The sequence below is a fragment of the Halichondria panicea genome, chromosome 1, assembly GCF_963675165.1.
Source record: "Halichondria panicea chromosome 1, odHalPani1.1, whole genome shotgun sequence".
Classification (NCBI taxonomy): Eukaryota; Metazoa; Porifera; class Demospongiae; order Suberitida; family Halichondriidae; genus Halichondria; species Halichondria panicea.
In genome coordinates, this window is record NC_087377.1 from 4,670,675 (window position 1) to 4,689,655 (window position 18,981).

General features: G+C 43.7%; 2 protein-coding genes across 3 annotated transcripts; both read left to right on the forward strand.

Annotated features, from left to right (window-relative positions):
- Positions 1-170: 170 nt before the first annotated feature.
- LOC135335731 (uncharacterized) lies at positions 171-4,495 on the forward strand. Of its 2 annotated transcripts, XM_064531281.1 has the most exons (7): positions 171-1,412; positions 1,661-1,904; positions 2,569-2,966; positions 3,058-3,121; positions 3,221-3,406; positions 3,680-3,792; positions 4,158-4,495. In XM_064531281.1, the coding sequence occupies exons 1-3, from the start codon at positions 252-254 to the stop codon at positions 2,946-2,948; spliced, it is 1,785 nt and encodes a 594-aa protein (XP_064387351.1). In that variant the 5' UTR covers positions 171-251; the 3' UTR covers positions 2,949-2,966; positions 3,058-3,121; positions 3,221-3,406; positions 3,680-3,792; positions 4,158-4,495. The 2 variants fall into 2 exon arrangements, with proteins under 2 accessions (XP_064387351.1, XP_064387346.1); XM_064531276.1 differs by having other exon boundaries at positions 3,058-3,406.
- Positions 4,496-6,940: 2,445 nt separating this feature from the next.
- Positions 6,941-13,477, forward strand: LOC135335400 (uncharacterized). Its single transcript, XM_064530894.1, has 11 exons — positions 6,941-8,473; positions 8,524-8,621; positions 8,706-8,910; positions 9,849-10,080; positions 10,368-10,710; positions 10,764-11,010; positions 11,263-11,521; positions 11,578-11,769; positions 11,879-12,140; positions 12,199-12,255; positions 12,560-13,477. Exons 3-11 carry the CDS (start codon positions 8,873-8,875, stop codon positions 13,126-13,128), a joined length of 2,199 nt encoding a protein of 732 aa, XP_064386964.1. The 5' UTR covers positions 6,941-8,473; positions 8,524-8,621; positions 8,706-8,872; the 3' UTR covers positions 13,129-13,477.
- The last annotated feature ends 5,504 nt before the right edge of the window (positions 13,478-18,981 follow it).

Consider the following 18,981-nt stretch of genomic DNA (forward strand, 5'->3'; position numbering starts at 1 on the left):
TTCTAGAACTTTGTGGGTGTTGTAGAACAATCTAGATCTTTGGTGCATGTGTCTGTATAAAATAGCTAGAGAAGGAGTTATGTTGAGTTCTGTTCTCATGTTAAAGTTATAGAAGACTCTTATTTACTTGGATCGTGTTCTGTTTAAGTCAACTGCGAGCCTTGGCGCAGCCGGGGGCGCATGACACTAAGCAAGAAAATGAGGCTTCTGATGACACATCTGATAAAGATGCAAATTGCTCTTCGGGCAGGATGTCCTTTTTTGCCCTCGATAACGATAAAGGCACAGAGAATGCTGAAATTTCTCCATTACGTGGCTTAATGAATAAACTATTTTACTCTCGCTTCGGCAAAACCTCTCTTCCAATACCCAAAAATTGGCTTGTACTAGGAATTATTCTCCGAAAGGAATATCAAATTGCCACAGTAGCAGATTGCATTGAAATAGGCAAAAGGTTAGAGATGGATGAAGAAGAAACCACAATCTGCCTCCTCTACCTTCATAGTATAGGATCGATCCTGTACTATACAGATGTTCCCGATGATGATGATCCACGCTGGCTCCTCAAAGGTCACGTCATCTGCTTACCTCAAGTGATCTTCGATAGCATAAGCCAACTGATAATCGTTTCAATGCAGGTTGTTCATGATGGAGGCCTCGACACTGAGTTTGTGAGAGCAGAATTGATCAGGAAAGGTCAGTTCTCACTAGAGGCCGTCAAGAGACATTGCAAATTAGATGTTGAAGTTTCCAAAAAACTGAAAAACAATTTACTGATACCGTCTGGACCGCTTATGAAACTTCTCAAGTACCTCAACCTTCTCTCTGAGATCACACACAAAGATGGTGGTGAACGAATCACGTACCTCATGCCGGCTATCTTGAAGTGTGCTTCACAAGAGGAGCTGACCAACCCACCTCAGCCAGACACCAACAACCCAGAACCACTCCACATCACATTCAGCTTTGGTTACGTACCAACAGGAGTCTTCTGTGGGCTCATCACTCGACTAGTTTCCCAAGGCCCTCATGGAATTCTCGGATTGACGTGGGAATTGGTGGAAGATGGCGTCAAACGAAATTGTGTATCGTTTTCTGTCGATGATGTTCATACGGTTACACTACTCTCCCACGAAAAGAGCTACGAAATTCGAATCTCTCGAGACGACCCTGACACCTCTCTTCATGACCTCTGTGGATATGTGCTGTCAGCAATCCTCTACACTCTCAAGTGCCTGTTCCAGCATCTGGTGATGCATATTGCATTCCAATGTCCCTGTTCCAAGGATTGTACTGAGCGCAGCGTCAACCATCTGTGTGCTCTCTCTAGCAAATCACGAATCAGGTTTATCTGTGAGGCTTCCAAGAAAGCAGTTGGTCTCAAATCAGAACAGCAAGTCTGGCTTGGAAAGGTGTGTGTGTGTGTGTGTGCGTGTGTGTGTGCGTGTGCGTGTGTGTGTGTGTGTGTGTGTGTGTGTGTGTGTGTGTGTGTGTGTGTGTGTGTGTGTGTGTGTGTGTGCGTGCGTGCGTGCGTACGTTAGGTACTGTATGTAATCTGCTCTGTTAATACATGATACAACAAGCCTTCGTTGTTTATTGGCTTAGTTCTACTGTTTACTTTTCACTTGTTTGTCTCGTCCATGCATACATACATGTACAGCACGTGTGTCTAGGAAGCAGGACGGAACTAGAGGTGCTAAAGTTTGCTGAGGATGGTTTCTCCTTCCACTGGAGCAAAGAGGGCTCCAGACGTCAGATCAAGACAACTGATGATCAGCCCAACACTGTGAGCTTCCGGAGTGTGAGAGAGGAGGACTTTGGTCACTACCAGTGTGAGGTGAAGGATGCAGCTGCTGGGAAAGTGCTCCTCACTCTCTACACAGCTCTCTACAAACACCAGTCAAGTCAGTTATCTAACCTCAAGTATCCCCGTTGTCCTTGATCCCATTTATCACATACTAAGTTCTGTGATTTCTACTTATTACATAACCAGTGTACACACAGTGTTTACTTCCTCTGCCCCACAATCACAACAGAACTCTTACAACTGCCCAATTCACATTAATTTAGTGTGTAGCTTTTCATTAGCTAGGGGGCCACTTGTGTCAGTGTGTGCATTACATTAACTATCGTATAGCGGGTAATTTTCGAGGGGTAAAATATTCGTTATTTCCGTGGGCACTGACTTCCTCCCTATAAAAAAAGTTTACTGGAACGCATGCCGGGCAGTACAGGCAATAAAGTCAGCGACATTTTTACAGACAAAAATCACTGTTTTCGATTTGTCAATGAATGCCATGGATTTTTACCCCACGAATATTACCCACTATCTATCTTACTTCCAATAAACAAAGTTCTATCAGATCATAATTCCATGTATCATAATCGGAAACCTTCAGTCTGGAAAATACATGATCTTGATTCCTACAGGCCTGGCATTTCCCATTAATATACACATTGCTATAATTATCGTAATTATTGTGCATTTTCAGATGCTTACTGTATTATGCAGTTCGTCATAAAACTGGTAATTTTCAATGCAATATGTACTTGTGTGTGTGTGTGTAGGATCGTCACAAGAGGAGCATCCTAGCAGAAACCAAACAGTAGAAATTGCACAACAACGGTCGTCGGTTCTGACTGGAGATGATATTCTAACAATTTGTGAGAATCTGAGAAGTGCCAGCAAAGATTGGTTCAACTTGGGACTGGCTCTCGGGGTGAAGTTTTACGAGTTGGAAAATATTCGAGATCGAAGCACAGATAATGTGTGCCGCCTAACGATGATAGTAGCCAAGCGTCTTGAAGTAACTCATCCACCGATGACATGGCCTTACATATGTGAATGTCTAAGGAAGCCTACTGTTGCACGTAACGATGTAGCCGAGGAAATTGAAGACAAGTATGTGAGGACAGCAATTGCAGTTGCTCATAGTGCCACCAATTGATCATGAGAACCTGACAAGGTACGTGTGTTTGTAATCTGATTGTAGTCTAATCTGATGTTTTGTTCTCTATAGCTTTGGTTGATTGTGCTGTGCTCATGCTTTCATACAGATACTGGAGTTGCTTAAAAGGGACAAATAAAGATGTCAAGTAAAGAATCATGCAAGAATGTCAAGTAAAAAACTAACTCTGTGTTGACTATAAGTACTGACTATTATAATGCTCTGTGCTCTGTGTTTGATTATACCACCTTCAAGTTTATAATCATTTCCAGCTTTCTAGTTTAGTGACCCTTTACCATTCTTGTTGGGTACGGATCACTTCAGTTGCAGCTTCTTGTTAACCACATGGAGAGAGCTAGAGCTAGAGTGAGTGTCTGCAGGCATGAGCTGGAGGAGCACGCAGTCCAGTATTAGTGGATATGGTGGCTAGTCTGCAGAGGGAGCTGGACAATGCTAGGGTGAGTAGGTTTGCTTAGGAATATTAAGAAATACACATTGTTGACATGTTTCAATCAGCTTAGTAGTGATCCCACTCCCAAGTGTTGACATTCATGATCTAGTAGCATAATAATACATTAATCTTGATTTAATTAACAGCAGTGAATAATGATGTGGCTGATCTTATCAGTACAATACAGAGTGTCCTTCAGTTATGTGTGTTTTAGTTAGTAGGCATTGCTTAGGAATAATAACAGTGTTATGTTGTTGTCATGATTGTGTGTTCCTTCCAGAGGGACTGAGTGTGGATCATCATTTGAGGGTAGTGAGGACAGCTGCCTGGGAGGTGAGGGGGACATGGCGTCCTGTGGGAGAGCAGTTGGGTGTCAATGAGGGGACACTAGATGTGAGTGCTCTGCTGTGTGTGTACTGAACACTGTATAGCAGTAGATGACTGTGTACTAATAGCCCTGTGCTCATACAGTCAGGCATCATCAGTTAAGGAATGTGCCAGCAAGCAGTACTGCACTGATTGTCATAATTAGCCTGCATGTGCAAACCCATTATTAGCCTATAGCAGTAATTATCCTCATTCCTATAATCCTCTGTGTGCCTGTGGTGTCAGTGACTGTATAGCTGTAGTAGTGAAATTAGTAGTTCGCATGTACACCCACACACACCCACACACCCACACACACCCACCCACATACACACACACCCACACACCCACACACACACACACACACCCCACCCACACACACACACACACAGGCCATCAAGAGGGACTATCAGAATGAGTCTGGTGTGTGTTTCACTAAACTACTGGAGCAATGGTTGACAGGATCCACCCCCACCCCCACACTAGGAGCACTCATCCATGCACTCAAGTCTCCTGTCATTAGTCGTGGAGACATTGCCCAACAGATGGAGTCTAAACTAACCAAGCTAGCTTCACAGTAACAGCTCCACTGACTCCATATCATGATAGTGACTCGTACATCTTTTATTGATCAGAAACAGCTAATTAATTTTTATGCTTTGTTTTGCTGGTTCCCACTCCTGCTAAGATTTTTGCATAAAAATAATAATGCAGTCCATCAGCGTTATAATTATATAAAAGCGTATACAATTGCCATGGCAGTTTTATTCAGGTTGATTTTGTACATTAATGGCAGCATGCATGATAGCTAGCCTCCATCCCAGGCCGAGATTTTGCTTTTATAACGGTTAGTTGTTTGCCTAACTGTTATAAAGCGAAAACTCGGCCTGGGATCGAGTGCATGATAGCTAGCTGAAAAGGTCGTCAAGCTTCTGCATGATAATGGATAAAAGGGGAGGGGCTGGTCTATCTGTGTTGCAGAAACAGCGCGAGCATTATCCAGCCATGGAAAGATAGAGCTGGAGTCATTTGTAAGTTGAAACCGTACATCCGCATGTTCATCTTGTGTGTATCTTGTTCCAGCTATTGATTGGATTGTTCACTCTCTGGCCTTTGAGTGTATTGGTGTTGCTTTGTTTGTTGAGAGTGGAAGGTTTCTGTTCTGGTATTCCTTGTGTCTCAGAAGTGTGGTGGCCCCTTAGGTGTGTAGGTCATGCAGCTTAATATTATACTTGCCAGCAAAGCGCACGTTAAATGCATGTATGCATGACTAAACTCTTGTCGACAATGCTTTTTATGTACTGTTTTAAATACGCATGGCTAAGAGTATATTACCTGCAATGCATGGCCTTGAACCCTTTGGTGGTGGGGGGGAGGAGGGATGGTGTCCATAGCACTGAAGTAATCAATTAGAATGTGTGTGGAAGGTTCTTCTACAGTCGGGTCACAGGACAGCATCTTCTTGTTCTTGAAACAGTTGCCAAACCAGCCTTTGTGTGCAATGATGGATTACTTATGGCATCCCAGTCTTTTGAGGGAGCACTCTGCTGTTAGTACCTGCCTAAAAGGAAAGCAGCACAGGATCCTGCCATAATTGGGAGTGCTCGTTATCATGCAGTTCCAATAGTTAGTTAGCTATAGGATCATTAGAATAGCTAGCTATAATAATTATAGTTAGACAACTGCTGCTTCTTGGCTTATATACTAATCTGTTATGACGGCTTTTTTAGGATCTTAACTCGGTGCTACTGCACATGGAATTGGTAAGTTCAGGCTTTAACTAAACCCTATATATAGGTGTGCCAAGGGAACTGTAGCCTTTGACTGGATTAGGGAAGAGTAGTCTTGAGCACTTGTGCAAGCCTTGCATGCCAGGCTTGTTGCAACTGGAGTCGAAAAGGGCTTCAAGAGCAAGGAGGTGTTGTCTCTGTGAGCCTATACTGTTGTTGAACCATGCATCCCATGCACACATTCTGGTTGATTACTTCTCTGCTCAGTTAATTGTACTCACAGTCACAGGGTCCCTTTAGTTTATTATGCCCTTATTGTATTAGTCCCTTGGGAAAGGAAACTACTGGAGACTACTGGTGGTGGTCCTTCTGTGGTTGATTTGATTGGTTGTTGTGGGGTTGGGAAATTTGGTTGGTACTTGATAAAGACTCACGAATATAGCTGAGTCAGCAATAACTACAATAATAATTATCTTTACTGTAATACATGGTTCCATGGTTCCTACTGTTCCAAGGTTCCATGGTTCCTACTGTTCCATGGTTCCAAGGTTCCACTGTCCCTACTGTTCCATGGTTCCATGGTTCCTACTGTTCCATGGTTCCTACTGTTCCAAGGTTCCATGGTTCCTACTGTTCCATGGTTCCAAGGTTCCACTGTCCCTACTGTTCCATGGTTCCATGGTTCCTACTGTTCCATGGTTCCTACTGTTCCAAGGTTCCATGGTTCCTACTGTTCCATGGTTCCAAGGTTCCACTGTCCCTACTGTTCCATGGTTCCATGGTTCCTACTGTTCCATGGTTCCTACTGTTCCAAGGTTCCATGGTTCCTACTGTTCCATGGTTCCAAGGTTCCACTGTCCCTACTGTTCCATGGTTCCATGGTTCCTACTGTTCCATGGTTCCTACTGTTCCATGGTTCCAAGGTTCCATGGTTATACTGTTCCATGGTTCCAAGGTTCCACTGTTCCTACTGTTCCATGGTTCCATGGTTCCACTGTTCCACTGTTCCATGGTTCCTACTGTTCCATGGTTCCATGGTTCCACTGTTCCACTGTTCCATGGTTCCTACTGTTCCATGGTTCCAAGGTTCCACTGTTCCTACTGTTCCATGGTTCCTACTGTTCCATGGTTCCAAGGTTCCATGGTTATACTGTTCCACGGTTCCAAGGTTCCACTGTTGCTACTGTTCCATGGTTCCTACTGTTCCATGGTTCCGTGGTTCCACTGTTCCTACTGTTCCATGGTTCCATGGTTCCAAGGTTCCAGTATTCCTACTGTTCCATGGTTCCAAGGTTCCACTGTTCCTACTATTCCATGGTTCCATAGTTCCACTGTTCCTACTGTTCCATGGTTCCTACTGTTCCATGGTTCCATGGTTCCAAGGTTCCTACTGTTCCATGGTTCCTACTGTTCCATGGTTCCCACTGTTCCATGGTTCCCACTGTTCCATGGTTCCTACTGTTCCATGGTTCCCACTGTTCCATGGTTCCCACTGTTCCATGGTTCCTACTGTTCCATGGTTCCAAGGTTCCACTGTTCCTACTGTTCCATGGTTCCTACTGTTCCATGGTTCCAAGGTTCCATGGTTATACTGTTCCACGGTTCCAAGGTTCCACTGTTCCTACTGTTCCATGGTTCCATGGTTCCACTGTTCCTACTGTTCCATGGTTCCATGGTTCCAAGGTTCCACTGTTCCTACTATTCCATGGTTCCATGGTTCCACTGTTCCTACTGTTCCATGGTTCCAAGGTTCCATGGTTTACTGTTCCATGGTTCCATGGTTCCACTGTTCCTACTGTTCCATGGTTCCAAGGTTCCACTGTCCTACTGTTCCATGGTTCCAAGGTTTCACTGTTCCTACTTTTCCATGGTTCCCAGGTTCCATGGTTCCTACTGTTCCATGGTTCCATGGTTCCAAGGTTCCACTGTTCCTACTGTTCCATGGTTCCAAGGTTCCATGGTTCCTACTGTTCCATGGTTCCAAGGTTCCATGGTTATACTGTTCCATGGTCCAAGGTTCCACTGTTCCTACTGTTCCATGGTTCCCACTGTTCCATGGTTCCTACTGTTCCATGGTTCCCACTGTTCCATGGTTCCCACTGTTCCATGGTTCCCACTGTTTCATGGTTCCTACTGTTCCATATGGTTCCTTCCGTTCCATGGTTCCCACTGTTTCATGGTTCCTACTGTTCCATGGTTCCCTCCGTTCCACTGTTCCATCGTTCCTACTGTTCCATGGTTCCATGGTTCCAATTATGGTTCCCACTGTTCCATGGTTCCCTCTCCGTTCCATGGTTCCGTCCGTTCCATGTTCCTACTGTTCTATGGCTCCTATACTGTTCCATGGTTCCTACTGTTCCATGGTTCCTACTGTTCCATAAATCCCACTGGTCCACTGTTCCATGCATGGTTCCTACTGTTCTGTGTTCCGTGCTGTTCCATTGTTCCATGGTTGTTCCAAGATTCCTACTGTTCCATGATTCCCACTGTTCCATGGCTCCTACTGTTAATGTTCCATGCCACGTTCCATGGGTCCATCGGACCCTATACTGTCATGGTTCACTGTCCTGTGTCACACGGCATCATGTGGCATGGTTTCCACGCCATGCATGCACTTGGTTATTGTTGTGGATACATATTAACCACCATACATTACTGTGAGGGTTTAAATCCCTCCTTTTGGTGACCACAAACCACATGTTTGCACATGCTGGTTCATCTCCACATGTTTGCATGCTGGTTCTTGTAAGTATCTACATGATCTAGAATCCAGAGCTGTAAGTGTTGATCAATCAAGTTGTTGGAGGTGAGTTATTGATAGTTTTCAGTACATGTGCTATACTATTATTATAGGCTAGATTTAATAGAATCATTGAGCCTCAGTCAAGTTTCCAGATTTCGTTGCCAGTGTCATCTATATGATATATATTATAGATATTCTAGAGACCCAGCAAGTTAATCAGAACTCAACAGAACTGGTGAGAGATTGCAATTATTATACAGCATGCTTGCATCCATTATGTAATAGATCAAGCTATATAAAAGGCCGGCCTGCAGATGGACGACAATGACATAATTATTAGCCCCAGTCAGCAGAGCACTTCAAGTAGATCCAGTACCGCGACAGTAAGTGGTGTGTGTATGTATACAGACGTATCTGCATTTATGCTGCACTGAGCTTTCATATTAATTAATACATGCTGCATGCAGACGTCGACATCAAGTCAGCCAAGTCAGCGAAGTGAATTCTTTGTGAACTGGGAGGATGCCAGTGTCCATGTCGTGTTTGAAGAGTGGTGAGCACTCCAACATCAAAGCAGATTTCGCGATCAAGTTGACTGGCATGATCGAAGCCGGGTGTAACACTGCATGGGTACATGGCACTCATGAAGAGAAGGATTAACATGCAAACAAAGTACGTTTTGCAGTCTAATTACATGCATGTAATGTACACGAGGTAGTACAAACAATACAAACCAGATATCCAAATGGTGCAGGTAGTTGTACTCTGAACACCTATTGATTAGCTATAGAAGTTGTTATCCAACCATTTACAACTGAGTAGTAGAGTTAACCAGTAGTAGAGTAGTCAACAACACCCCTTGATCTGTGCACTGTGTATGTTTTGTGCATGTGCCCACTAGCCTTGATGCCCAATTATGCTCAAAATTTTGCCTATTAGTCTAGTCTCTAAGTCATGCAATTGTAGTCTTTAATTCTTACCAATTAGTCTTTAATTATTACCCAAAGTCTTTAATTATTACTCAAAATCATCAACGAGAATTATACTGCAACATCACTGACGCTTCTATATAATCTTTTAAAGAACTATTATTGGTGAAAGAAATCTTAGAAAAGAGTCAACACTACGGTACTACTAGCACCTTCCATACGTATATACTCAGTAAGCCACTGCTATACTAGCCAGTCTAGCCACCATGTGGACCATGTGGCGTAAAGGTAAACTATTAGCATTTTCATGCTTAGTGCTTCTATAAATACTTCCTACCTAAATTTGATAAAAATTGCTAATATTTTTTGCCCTTATTAGGCTGGCATAATGCTCAATGCTCCACTGCACCTATTCCACTTGATAAACCACATTTACATCTTCAACACCCACACATTTTGTGCTTTCACAATTTTTGTCACATGGAGGGAGGTCTTCAGGCTGACCATGCAGTATACCCCTGGAAGGATACTGACATGTGATTTGAACCCTAGAGTATCCTCAGAGTTTCAATGTTTCACTGACCTAAAGAAATCGATAACATACCTAGATAACCCAATATTGTGTTAATACAGTAAAGTTCCCACCATATTAAATAATTGTATTTATTTATTTGCATACAGGGAATGTTTCTTTACCCTGGATTCCGCTCAGTTTCGAAGCAAGTTCATGAATCAAATCAATAGCTCTTTTGGCAGTGGGGGAATGTCAATAGCACTCAATGAGCAACAGTTTTCTTCCTTCATACAACACCTTAAAAATGAAAGTGGCGCTGGGTTGCCAATCAAAAAAGCCGCTTGTGTGATTGGCCGGCAACCTTGTAACGAAGTGTGGGTGCTGGGAAAGGACTTGCAGGTATATAATAATTTCAGTGTATCTAAGTCTATAAATATGCTGGACTATAAGAAAACGGTTTCAAAGAAAATGGGTCCAAAGTTTAAGCTTGTTCTATTTGGAAAAACTAAACTGGTCATTTTATTTCAATCACTTAATTAACCATTGTTCCTCTCTCGGGAGATTTAATATTCTATGAATGGACCCGGCACACTGTATATTGCACAACCAAAAAATTGCACCTACACGACATTGTCAAGCATAAATGTATGCATTGACAGTATACTATTTTTTTGCTTTCTAAATAGATTGATTCTGAAGGCAGACAAGTCCAGGTATCGGAGAGCAAGTACATGTGGTTAGATCACAGTGTTGTCGGAGAAGTCACCAACATTCCATCACGAGACCTGCTTCCAGTGATCAAACTTCCCCTGACCAACACAGGGCTAGCAATAAAACGCTTGGTTTCTGCTCTGAAGCTCACCATCAGACACAATTACTTCAGTTCACTGCTGACAGTTGTTGGAGGGGTCATGGCCATGCATTACACCTATCTGGTCAAGGTGTATAAAGGATGCCCCATAGTGTATGCCGTTGGTCCTTCTGAGACCGGAAAGTCTACATCAATTAGGGCTGCTCTTGCAATCTCTGGTTAGTATATCATGCATGCAATTTGTGATACTATTTCATCCCTACACTTGCAGGATGTTCTCAGGCGATGTATGTCAAGGGTTCCAATGCATTCTTTCTCGAAAGATCGGCGGTATCTTCCTTGCCGTATGCCATTGATGACCCCCCCAAGGCTAGGTCCAAGAACAACTCTGTGGATGTGAATGACCTCATTGTGGACTTGCACGATGGCTGCAAAACAGCAAACCTCAGGAGTGGGCCCCTGAAACCTATCTCGATTCCATTGGTGGCATCCAACTTCAGCCAGAAGCAGGAAGATAGGTATACTATGTATATATATATAATTCAGGGTGTCATACAGGGGAAGGGGAAAGGGGGATATCCCCCCTCTAGCTCCAACCCCCCCCCCCCCTAAAATTTGCATTCAGGTACTAGTTGGGGTCCATAGCTGGCAATTTTACATACTAACAGGGTAACAATAACAGTTTACCTTTTTTTAGCAAGTTACTTATTTCCCCCTCTACTCAAAATCCTGTATGACACCTTATAATTATGTGTGATTTTCTACAATAGAGTAACTACACGTACGTGCACCGTGTCCTTTGTCCTGCCCACCGTTGGGCCCACAACAATGGAGGAAGAGGAAAATTGGGCAGAATTGGATGACATCATTAGTGGAGGGGAGCTGTCATCATGTATCGGTTGGGCTATTTCTATCGGAGAATGCCCAACCCTGCAGGAAGAAGTAATGGCCATCAAAGACAAGCTTAGGCACTCGGTTGAGGGGAGAAAGTTAAAGAATTGGGCCATTCTTCTCTACTTTGTGAAGAAGGTGAAATAAATTATATATATCTCGTAAATGTTTAATTGTCGTTGCACATTTATTAGCTTCTTTGTGTTGGCAATGAACATGAGGACGAGGAACCCCAAGAATTCCTAAACATTTTGGATTATGTCCGAGAAGGTGTGCGCTCCACACAGTCACCGACCACTCTGCCGACTATTCTGGACCCAGACAGTGTGTTAAGCACAACATTAACCAACATTCTCAACTTCTGTCGCACCAAAAGTCTGAAAGATGTAAGGACCTATGTTTTTTCCCTGTTTGGTTGGTATATTACTGTATGTGATGTGATGGGCCATACGCCACTACAGACTTATAATTGAAACTTTTGTGTATACGTAATAGGTGAACGTGTTCGCTCGCTGTGGGTGCTATGTCCGGAAGCAAAATAATCAACGAAAGGAAGTTTTTGCTGTCGTACTTGAAGATGTAGGATCTGCTCTTACGTATTCTCGAGCCGAAGTTAAACATATTGTGGAAACCTCGAATTATGGGACGTCGAGTTCCCACCGCTTCCTGCAGGGCACTCATGATTCAAAGAAGAGAAGATGTCTAGCGTTTTATGTCGACAACATTCCTGAAAAGCTAAGAAGCAAACTGTTGGACGGTAACTGCCAGCTAGTTTTTTGCATGCATGACAATTATATTGGGTTAACCCCTTTCAGTCACAACAAAGGAGTCGTACAACATTCATTGGAGCCTCGATGACGATGATGGTGTAGGTGAGTGCACTTATAGCTAGGAGTTATTGCAATAACTGTTGCATTGTGACGTCCCCATAGTATTACTAGTTTGACTAACCTTTATTAGGCTGGTGGAAAGTATCTCGACCCTGTTGACATTATAATATCTCAAACTCTCACTACCGTGCAAGGTTCAGGGGTTGTAGCTAGGTGGTATATGTGTGCGAAGTGCCTGTCAAAATTGTTTGGACTACGCCTGCAGCTTGTTTTTAACTATTTTCATCATAAAACACATAATTGAAGTGTATTATATGTATGTCATTATAATTATGACTGCATGCAGAGGATGGCAAGGATGATGATCCCCTCCCCCCCAGCCACAAGGAGGACGACGACCCCCTCACCCCCAGCGACAAGGAGGACGACGACCCCCTCCCCACCGATAGTGAGAAGAAAGACAATGATCCTCCCCCCAGTGACAAGGAGGACGACGACCCCATCCCCAGCTTAGGTGACAAGAAAGATGACGATCTTCCCCCCAGTGACAAGGACGACGACGACCCCCTCTCCAGCGTGGGTGACACTAAAGATGACGATCTTCCCCCCAGTGACAAGGAGGACGACGACCCCCTCCCCAGCGTGGGTGACACTAAAGATGACGATCTTCCCCCCAGTGACAAGGAGGACGACGACCCCGTAGGTGACACTAAAGATGACGATCCCTCCCCCAACGACAACAATCCCCCCCCTAGCGAGAAGGCCAAACGTAAGAGAATCACTTCAGAATTCGAACCTGCTGCTGCTGCAAAGAAAAAACGTTTGGGGGAAGCAAGTCTCTTACGTGATGGCCTCGGGAAGTCGTACACACCCAAAAATCTGAAGAGGCGTACCCGCAACTCTAAAAAGAACTAACTGCCTTTGCATTGTCTGATTTCTAGTATTACGTGCAACGTACCCCTTACTTTTGTTTGCTACAATGACATTCTTTATTGCTGGCTGATTCAGCGATAGTTTATCTATATGCAAAATATTATACGTACAACCCCTTTATTATTATTATTGCTGGCTGATTCAGCGATAGTCCAGTATTATTCTTTACGTTAGGCTGTGTAATGTTCAAAAAATTTATGATCATAACAAAATGATTTTTCTCCTTACAATGTCTAGTAACTTTCAATATAGAGTCTATCAACACATTTTAAAACAAGCAATGTCCGGTTTACAATTGACCCTTCTTTAAATCATCATACTTAAGCTTACTTGCCACTTGAGATTCAGTTTTCGTAGGCAGTTTATGTTCGCAATAGGGAGCTATAGAGTAGTCCACCACATCATTGTATACTTTCTTTATTTCTCCAACGTTTTTTTCTGTTGAAACAATTTCATACAATGTGATTGTCTCGAATTCAGACCACTGCCCTTTAGCCACGTCTTCGTTGCGATCCACAGCAAAACGTTTGCTGCTAGGTAAACTCATTTGTAAGTGATGTTTTCTACCCATCCTCTTAGCTGTTGTTGGTGATTCTGAAATAGGTTTCTTTCCATTTGGGTTGTGGCAATTTACACATTGACAATGTGAAGTACATTGCTGATTGTTTTTTAAACAGCAACACCTGGAAGCGTAAAATGGGCTGTTCTTGCAAGATGTGGAGCTAACTTTCTTGTTTGTCCCACATCTGCAGGAAATGTTAGTGCTGTTTTCTGTGTTTGCTGAAATTGGTGTATTTGCTGTGTTACTAACGAATGGTAGTGCAGCATCATAGTGTCCATTACCTAGAGAATTGTAGATCACGAATGCAGTAGCGCATGAATCTATGCTGCTTGTACATGTAGGCGTAACATAGGTAGTTGGAAGTCTGGTATCAGCCGAGAAAATCACAATAGAACACTGTAGACTATTAGCAATTGCAAGAGGCATTGCATTTCCCACGGGACTGATGTGAAAATTGGGCTGTAGAAATTTGTTGACCTCCGTCTCATAATCATCAACTAATGGGTCTATAAATGGTTCGTATTCAGCACGTCTACAACCAAGCATCTCAGTAACAAACAATTGACGTAATTTCATAGCCAGGTTGCTGATATTTTCAGTTTCAATGCCATTGCTAATTCCCATGTTGCTGAGTATTAAATGCCACTCTTTCGATTGCGTTGCCACGTTTTTCGCAATGGCTGGGAAAAAACAGTTGCCGTCTCCTATTATAGGAGTGAAAATAAGCCCATTTGATTGCAATGTTTGACTTAGTTGTGATTCTGAAGATACATCAGCAGAGCAGCCCTGTTCTAACCCACTGTTCGAAGCAAAAGGTTTAACAAGTTCTCCTAGCTTAACGAGACCCATGTACTTGAGTGACGTTAGGACGTGAAACTTTGTTAATGCATGTAGATAAATAACTTTTACCTCATCAAAATCAAACATGCAAGAGGATACATCAATCTCGCATTGGGTGTCAGTTTCTCGAGTTTCTCTGTCTTTGGGTAGTATTCCAATCGGTTGTAATGGCCCACAAGTAAGGTCATGTCTGAACCTACTGTTACAAATTGGTTCAGACAAAGTCTTTGATTTCACTGTTTTGGCAGAGTTGTACGAATGAATTACAACTGTAAGTAGTGCATACGCTAAAAGAATACCAATTTTATTTCTATGTAAAATTGAATTGATGTGATGGTGAAAGCGCTCATTACGATTTGTTCCTCCACCTATGGGAATATCACTTAAACAACCTTGAGATACATGCTTCTTTAGATTTGAAATAGCATGCATTGTCTCTTGCGTAAACACACCTAACCCCTTTTGATCCTTAACATTAATCCATTTGTTACTAAATGCCTCCATTTTGGACAGTATCATAGCGGATCCAGGTGTTGAACATTTGCGTTTCACTTCGCTATCTCCATCAGTGCGGAATACCTGCGTTAGATCTTGTGTACATCTAAAATGAATATCACACTTTCTGGATATTGTTCGTGTTATCCTCTGGACAGCATGGAATAGGTCCAACTTGACAGCAATGTCCATACCTAATACTGCCTGTATTTTTCTTCTTAGTTTACAACAGTCGTCAATGTATGCAGTTGTTAGGCCATGAGAGCGAGCTTTGAGGTTACGCAACAGTACCTCTATTGTATCAAAACTAGTCCCTCTAGTAAGTTGCCATGTTACAATTTGTCCACACTCATTCATTACTATAAAAAGGCTGTCATATTGATGTACCCATTTTCCATCATTTCGTACATATCCAATGTTTGCAGCAACCTTGAAAGTATGATCAAATGATATTGTACTTCCTAGTGGAATCTCACTTATTTCTCGTACATAAAGGTGCTCGTTCTGAAGAAACATAGCTAAAAAGCATTGTCTCAATATGTAGTCACTAGGGGTCTGTGAAAGGGGTATAGACCAAAAATCTGTTTCACTCACAGACTTTCCTAGTAGTAACTCGTGATTTCTGATCATGTCGCACACTTTTGCAAATGTAGTAAGTTTCTGCTCCATAATAACAGACTCAATGCTTTGAAATGTCATCCCTTTTATTACCAATGATGTGCATGTGTCAATTAGAGAGGTAGTCATCCCAGTCCGTTTTAAAAGAATGAACGGCACAAGTGATGGTGATGGGAAGCGCCTAAGAATTAGCTCGTCATGAGCAAGCAGTCTGTGTTGGTTTGTGCACACATACACTGCACTTACCAAATACACAACATTATGCAAACCATGAATCACCCTTGGCTGAGCAGAAGAACTAGTACCATCACACCAACGAGAATGCTGTGTTGGCAAATGACATTTTGGACAAAAAATTGAATGTGGAGGAAAAATCGAAGGGAAGGATACGTAAGGATTCCAAAATATTATCGATGGATTTTGAAGGAAGTGATCATTAGGAGATTCCGTATTACCAGGAAACGGGAACGGAACATTGATAACCACTCATGTAAACAGTCAGTTGCCTGACAGAATTATTATGATTAGAGATTAGTAGGTGACACTTATACATTTGTAAACACCAACCTTTAGAAATCTCCAACATCTCTTTGATTTGTTGTTGTACATGCTCAGGTACAACTCCATTAACTTCTTGGACATGAGCCATGAGTACTAGATGTAGCAATATGAAACATATGGACAACATTGTTGACTATAGTTATCAAGCTTTTTTGTCTGTGGTTAGACAACTTAGAGGAGGGGCCAACACCATACATGGTTAGATCTACCCCCTAACCACATAACCATGGAACGTGGAACAGTGGGAACAGTAGGAACCATGGAACAGTAGGAACCATGGAACGATGGAACAGTGGGAAGCATACAACGGTAGCGGGAACCATGGAACAGTAGGAACCATGGAACGATGGAAAGAAGGGAACCATGGAACAGGGGAACAGAGGGAACATGGAACAGAGGGCACCATGGAACAGTGGAACGGAGGGAACCATGGAACAGTGGGAACCATGGAACAGTGGAACGGAGGGAACCATGGAACGGAGGGAACCATGGAACGGAGGGAACCATGGAAAGTAGGAATCATGGAACCATGGAACCATGGAACGAAGGGAACAATGGAACGGTGGAACGGAGGGAACCATGGAACGGAGGGATACATGGAACGGTGGGAACCATTGAACGAGGTAACCATGGAACAGTGGAACGAAGGGAACCATGGAACAGTGGGAACCATAGAGCGATAGAACGGAGGGAACCGTGGAACAGTGGAACGGAGGGAACCATGGAACAGTGGGAACCATGAAACAGAAGAACGGTGGGAATCATGGAACCTTGGAGCAATAGGAACCCTGGAACGGTGGGAACAGTAGGAACCATGGAACAGTAAACCATGGAACAGTAGGAACCTTGGAACCATGGAACAGAGGGATACATGGAAGGGTGGGAACCATGGAACAGAAGAAAGGTGGGAACAGTAGGAACATTGGAACAGTAGGAACCATGGAACAGTATAGGAGCTATGGAACCTTGGAACCATGGAACCATGGAACAGTAGGAACCTTGGAACCATGGAACAGCAGGAACCATGGAACACTGGAACAGTAGGAACCATGGAACCTTGGAACAGTAGGAACCATGGAACAGTAGGAACCATGGAACCATGGAACTATGAAACTGTGGAACCATGGAACGCTTGGAACTATGGAACCATGGAACGCTTGGAACCATGGAACCATGGAACGCTTGGAACCACAACTAAGGAACCATGGAACTATGGAACGCTTGGAACCGTGGAACTATGGAACGCTTAACCATGGAACTGTGGAACCACGGAACGCTTGGAACTGTGGAACCTTGGAACCATAGAACTATGGAACCATGGAACGCTTGGAACCATGGAACGCTTGGAACTATGGAACCATGGAACTGTGGAACCATGGAACTATGGAACACTTAGAACCATGGAATTGTCGAACCGTGGAACCATGGAACTATGGAACCATGGAACTGTGGAACCATGGAACTATGGAACGCTTGGAACCATGGAACCATGGAACTGTGGAACCATGGAACTATGGAACGCTTGGAACCATGGAACGCTTGGAACTATGGAACTGTGGAACCGTGGAACCATAGAACTGGAACCATGGAACGCTTGGAACTATGGAACCATGGAACTGTGGAACCATGGAACTATGGAACGCTTGGAACCATGGAACTGTGGAACCGTGGAACCATGGAACTATGGAACCATGGAACTGTGGAACCATGGAACTGTGGAACGATGGAACTATGGAACGCTTGGAACCATGGAACGCTTGGAACCATGGAACCATGAAACTGTGGAACCGTGGAACCATGGAACTGTGGAACCATGGAACTATGGAACGCTTGGAACCATGGAACCGTGGAACTGTGGAACCATGGAACCATGGAACTATGGAACCATGGAACCATGGAACCGTGGAACCGTGGAACTGTGGAACCATGGAACTATGGAACGCTTGGAACCATGGAACGCTTGGAACCATGGAACCGTGGAACCGTGGAACTATGGAACCATGGAACTGTGGAACCGTGGAACCGTGGGACCGTGGAACCATGGAACTATGGAACCATGGAACCATGGAACTGTGGAACCGTGGAACCATGGAACTATGGAACCATGGAACTGTGGAACCATGGAACTATGGAACGCTTGGAACCATGGAACGCTTGGAACCATGGAACCATGGAACTGTGGAACCGTGGAACCATGGACCATGGAACTGTGGAACTGTGGAACCATGGAACTGTGGAACCATGGAATTATGGAACGCTTGGAACCATGGAACTGTGAAACCGTGGAACCATGGAACTATGGAACCATGGAACGCTTGGAACTATGGAACCATGGAACTGTGGAACCATGGAACTATGGAACGCTTGGAACCATGGAACGCTTGGAACTATGGAACGCTTGGAACCATGGAACTGTGGAACCGTGGAACCATGGAACCGTGGAACTGTGGAACCATGGAACTATGGAACGCTTGGAACCGAACCATGGAACTGTGGAACTATGGAACTATGGAACGCTTGGAACCATGGAACCGTGGAACTGTGGAACCATGGAACCATGGAACTATGGAACCATGGAACCATGGAACCGTGGAACCATGGAACTGTGGAACCATGGAACTATGGAACGCTTGGAACCATGGAACGCTTGGAACCGTGGAACCGTGGAACCGTGGAACTATGGAACCATGGAACTGTGGAACTGTGGAACCGTGGAACCATGGAACTGTGGAACCATGGAACTATGGAACGCTTGGAAC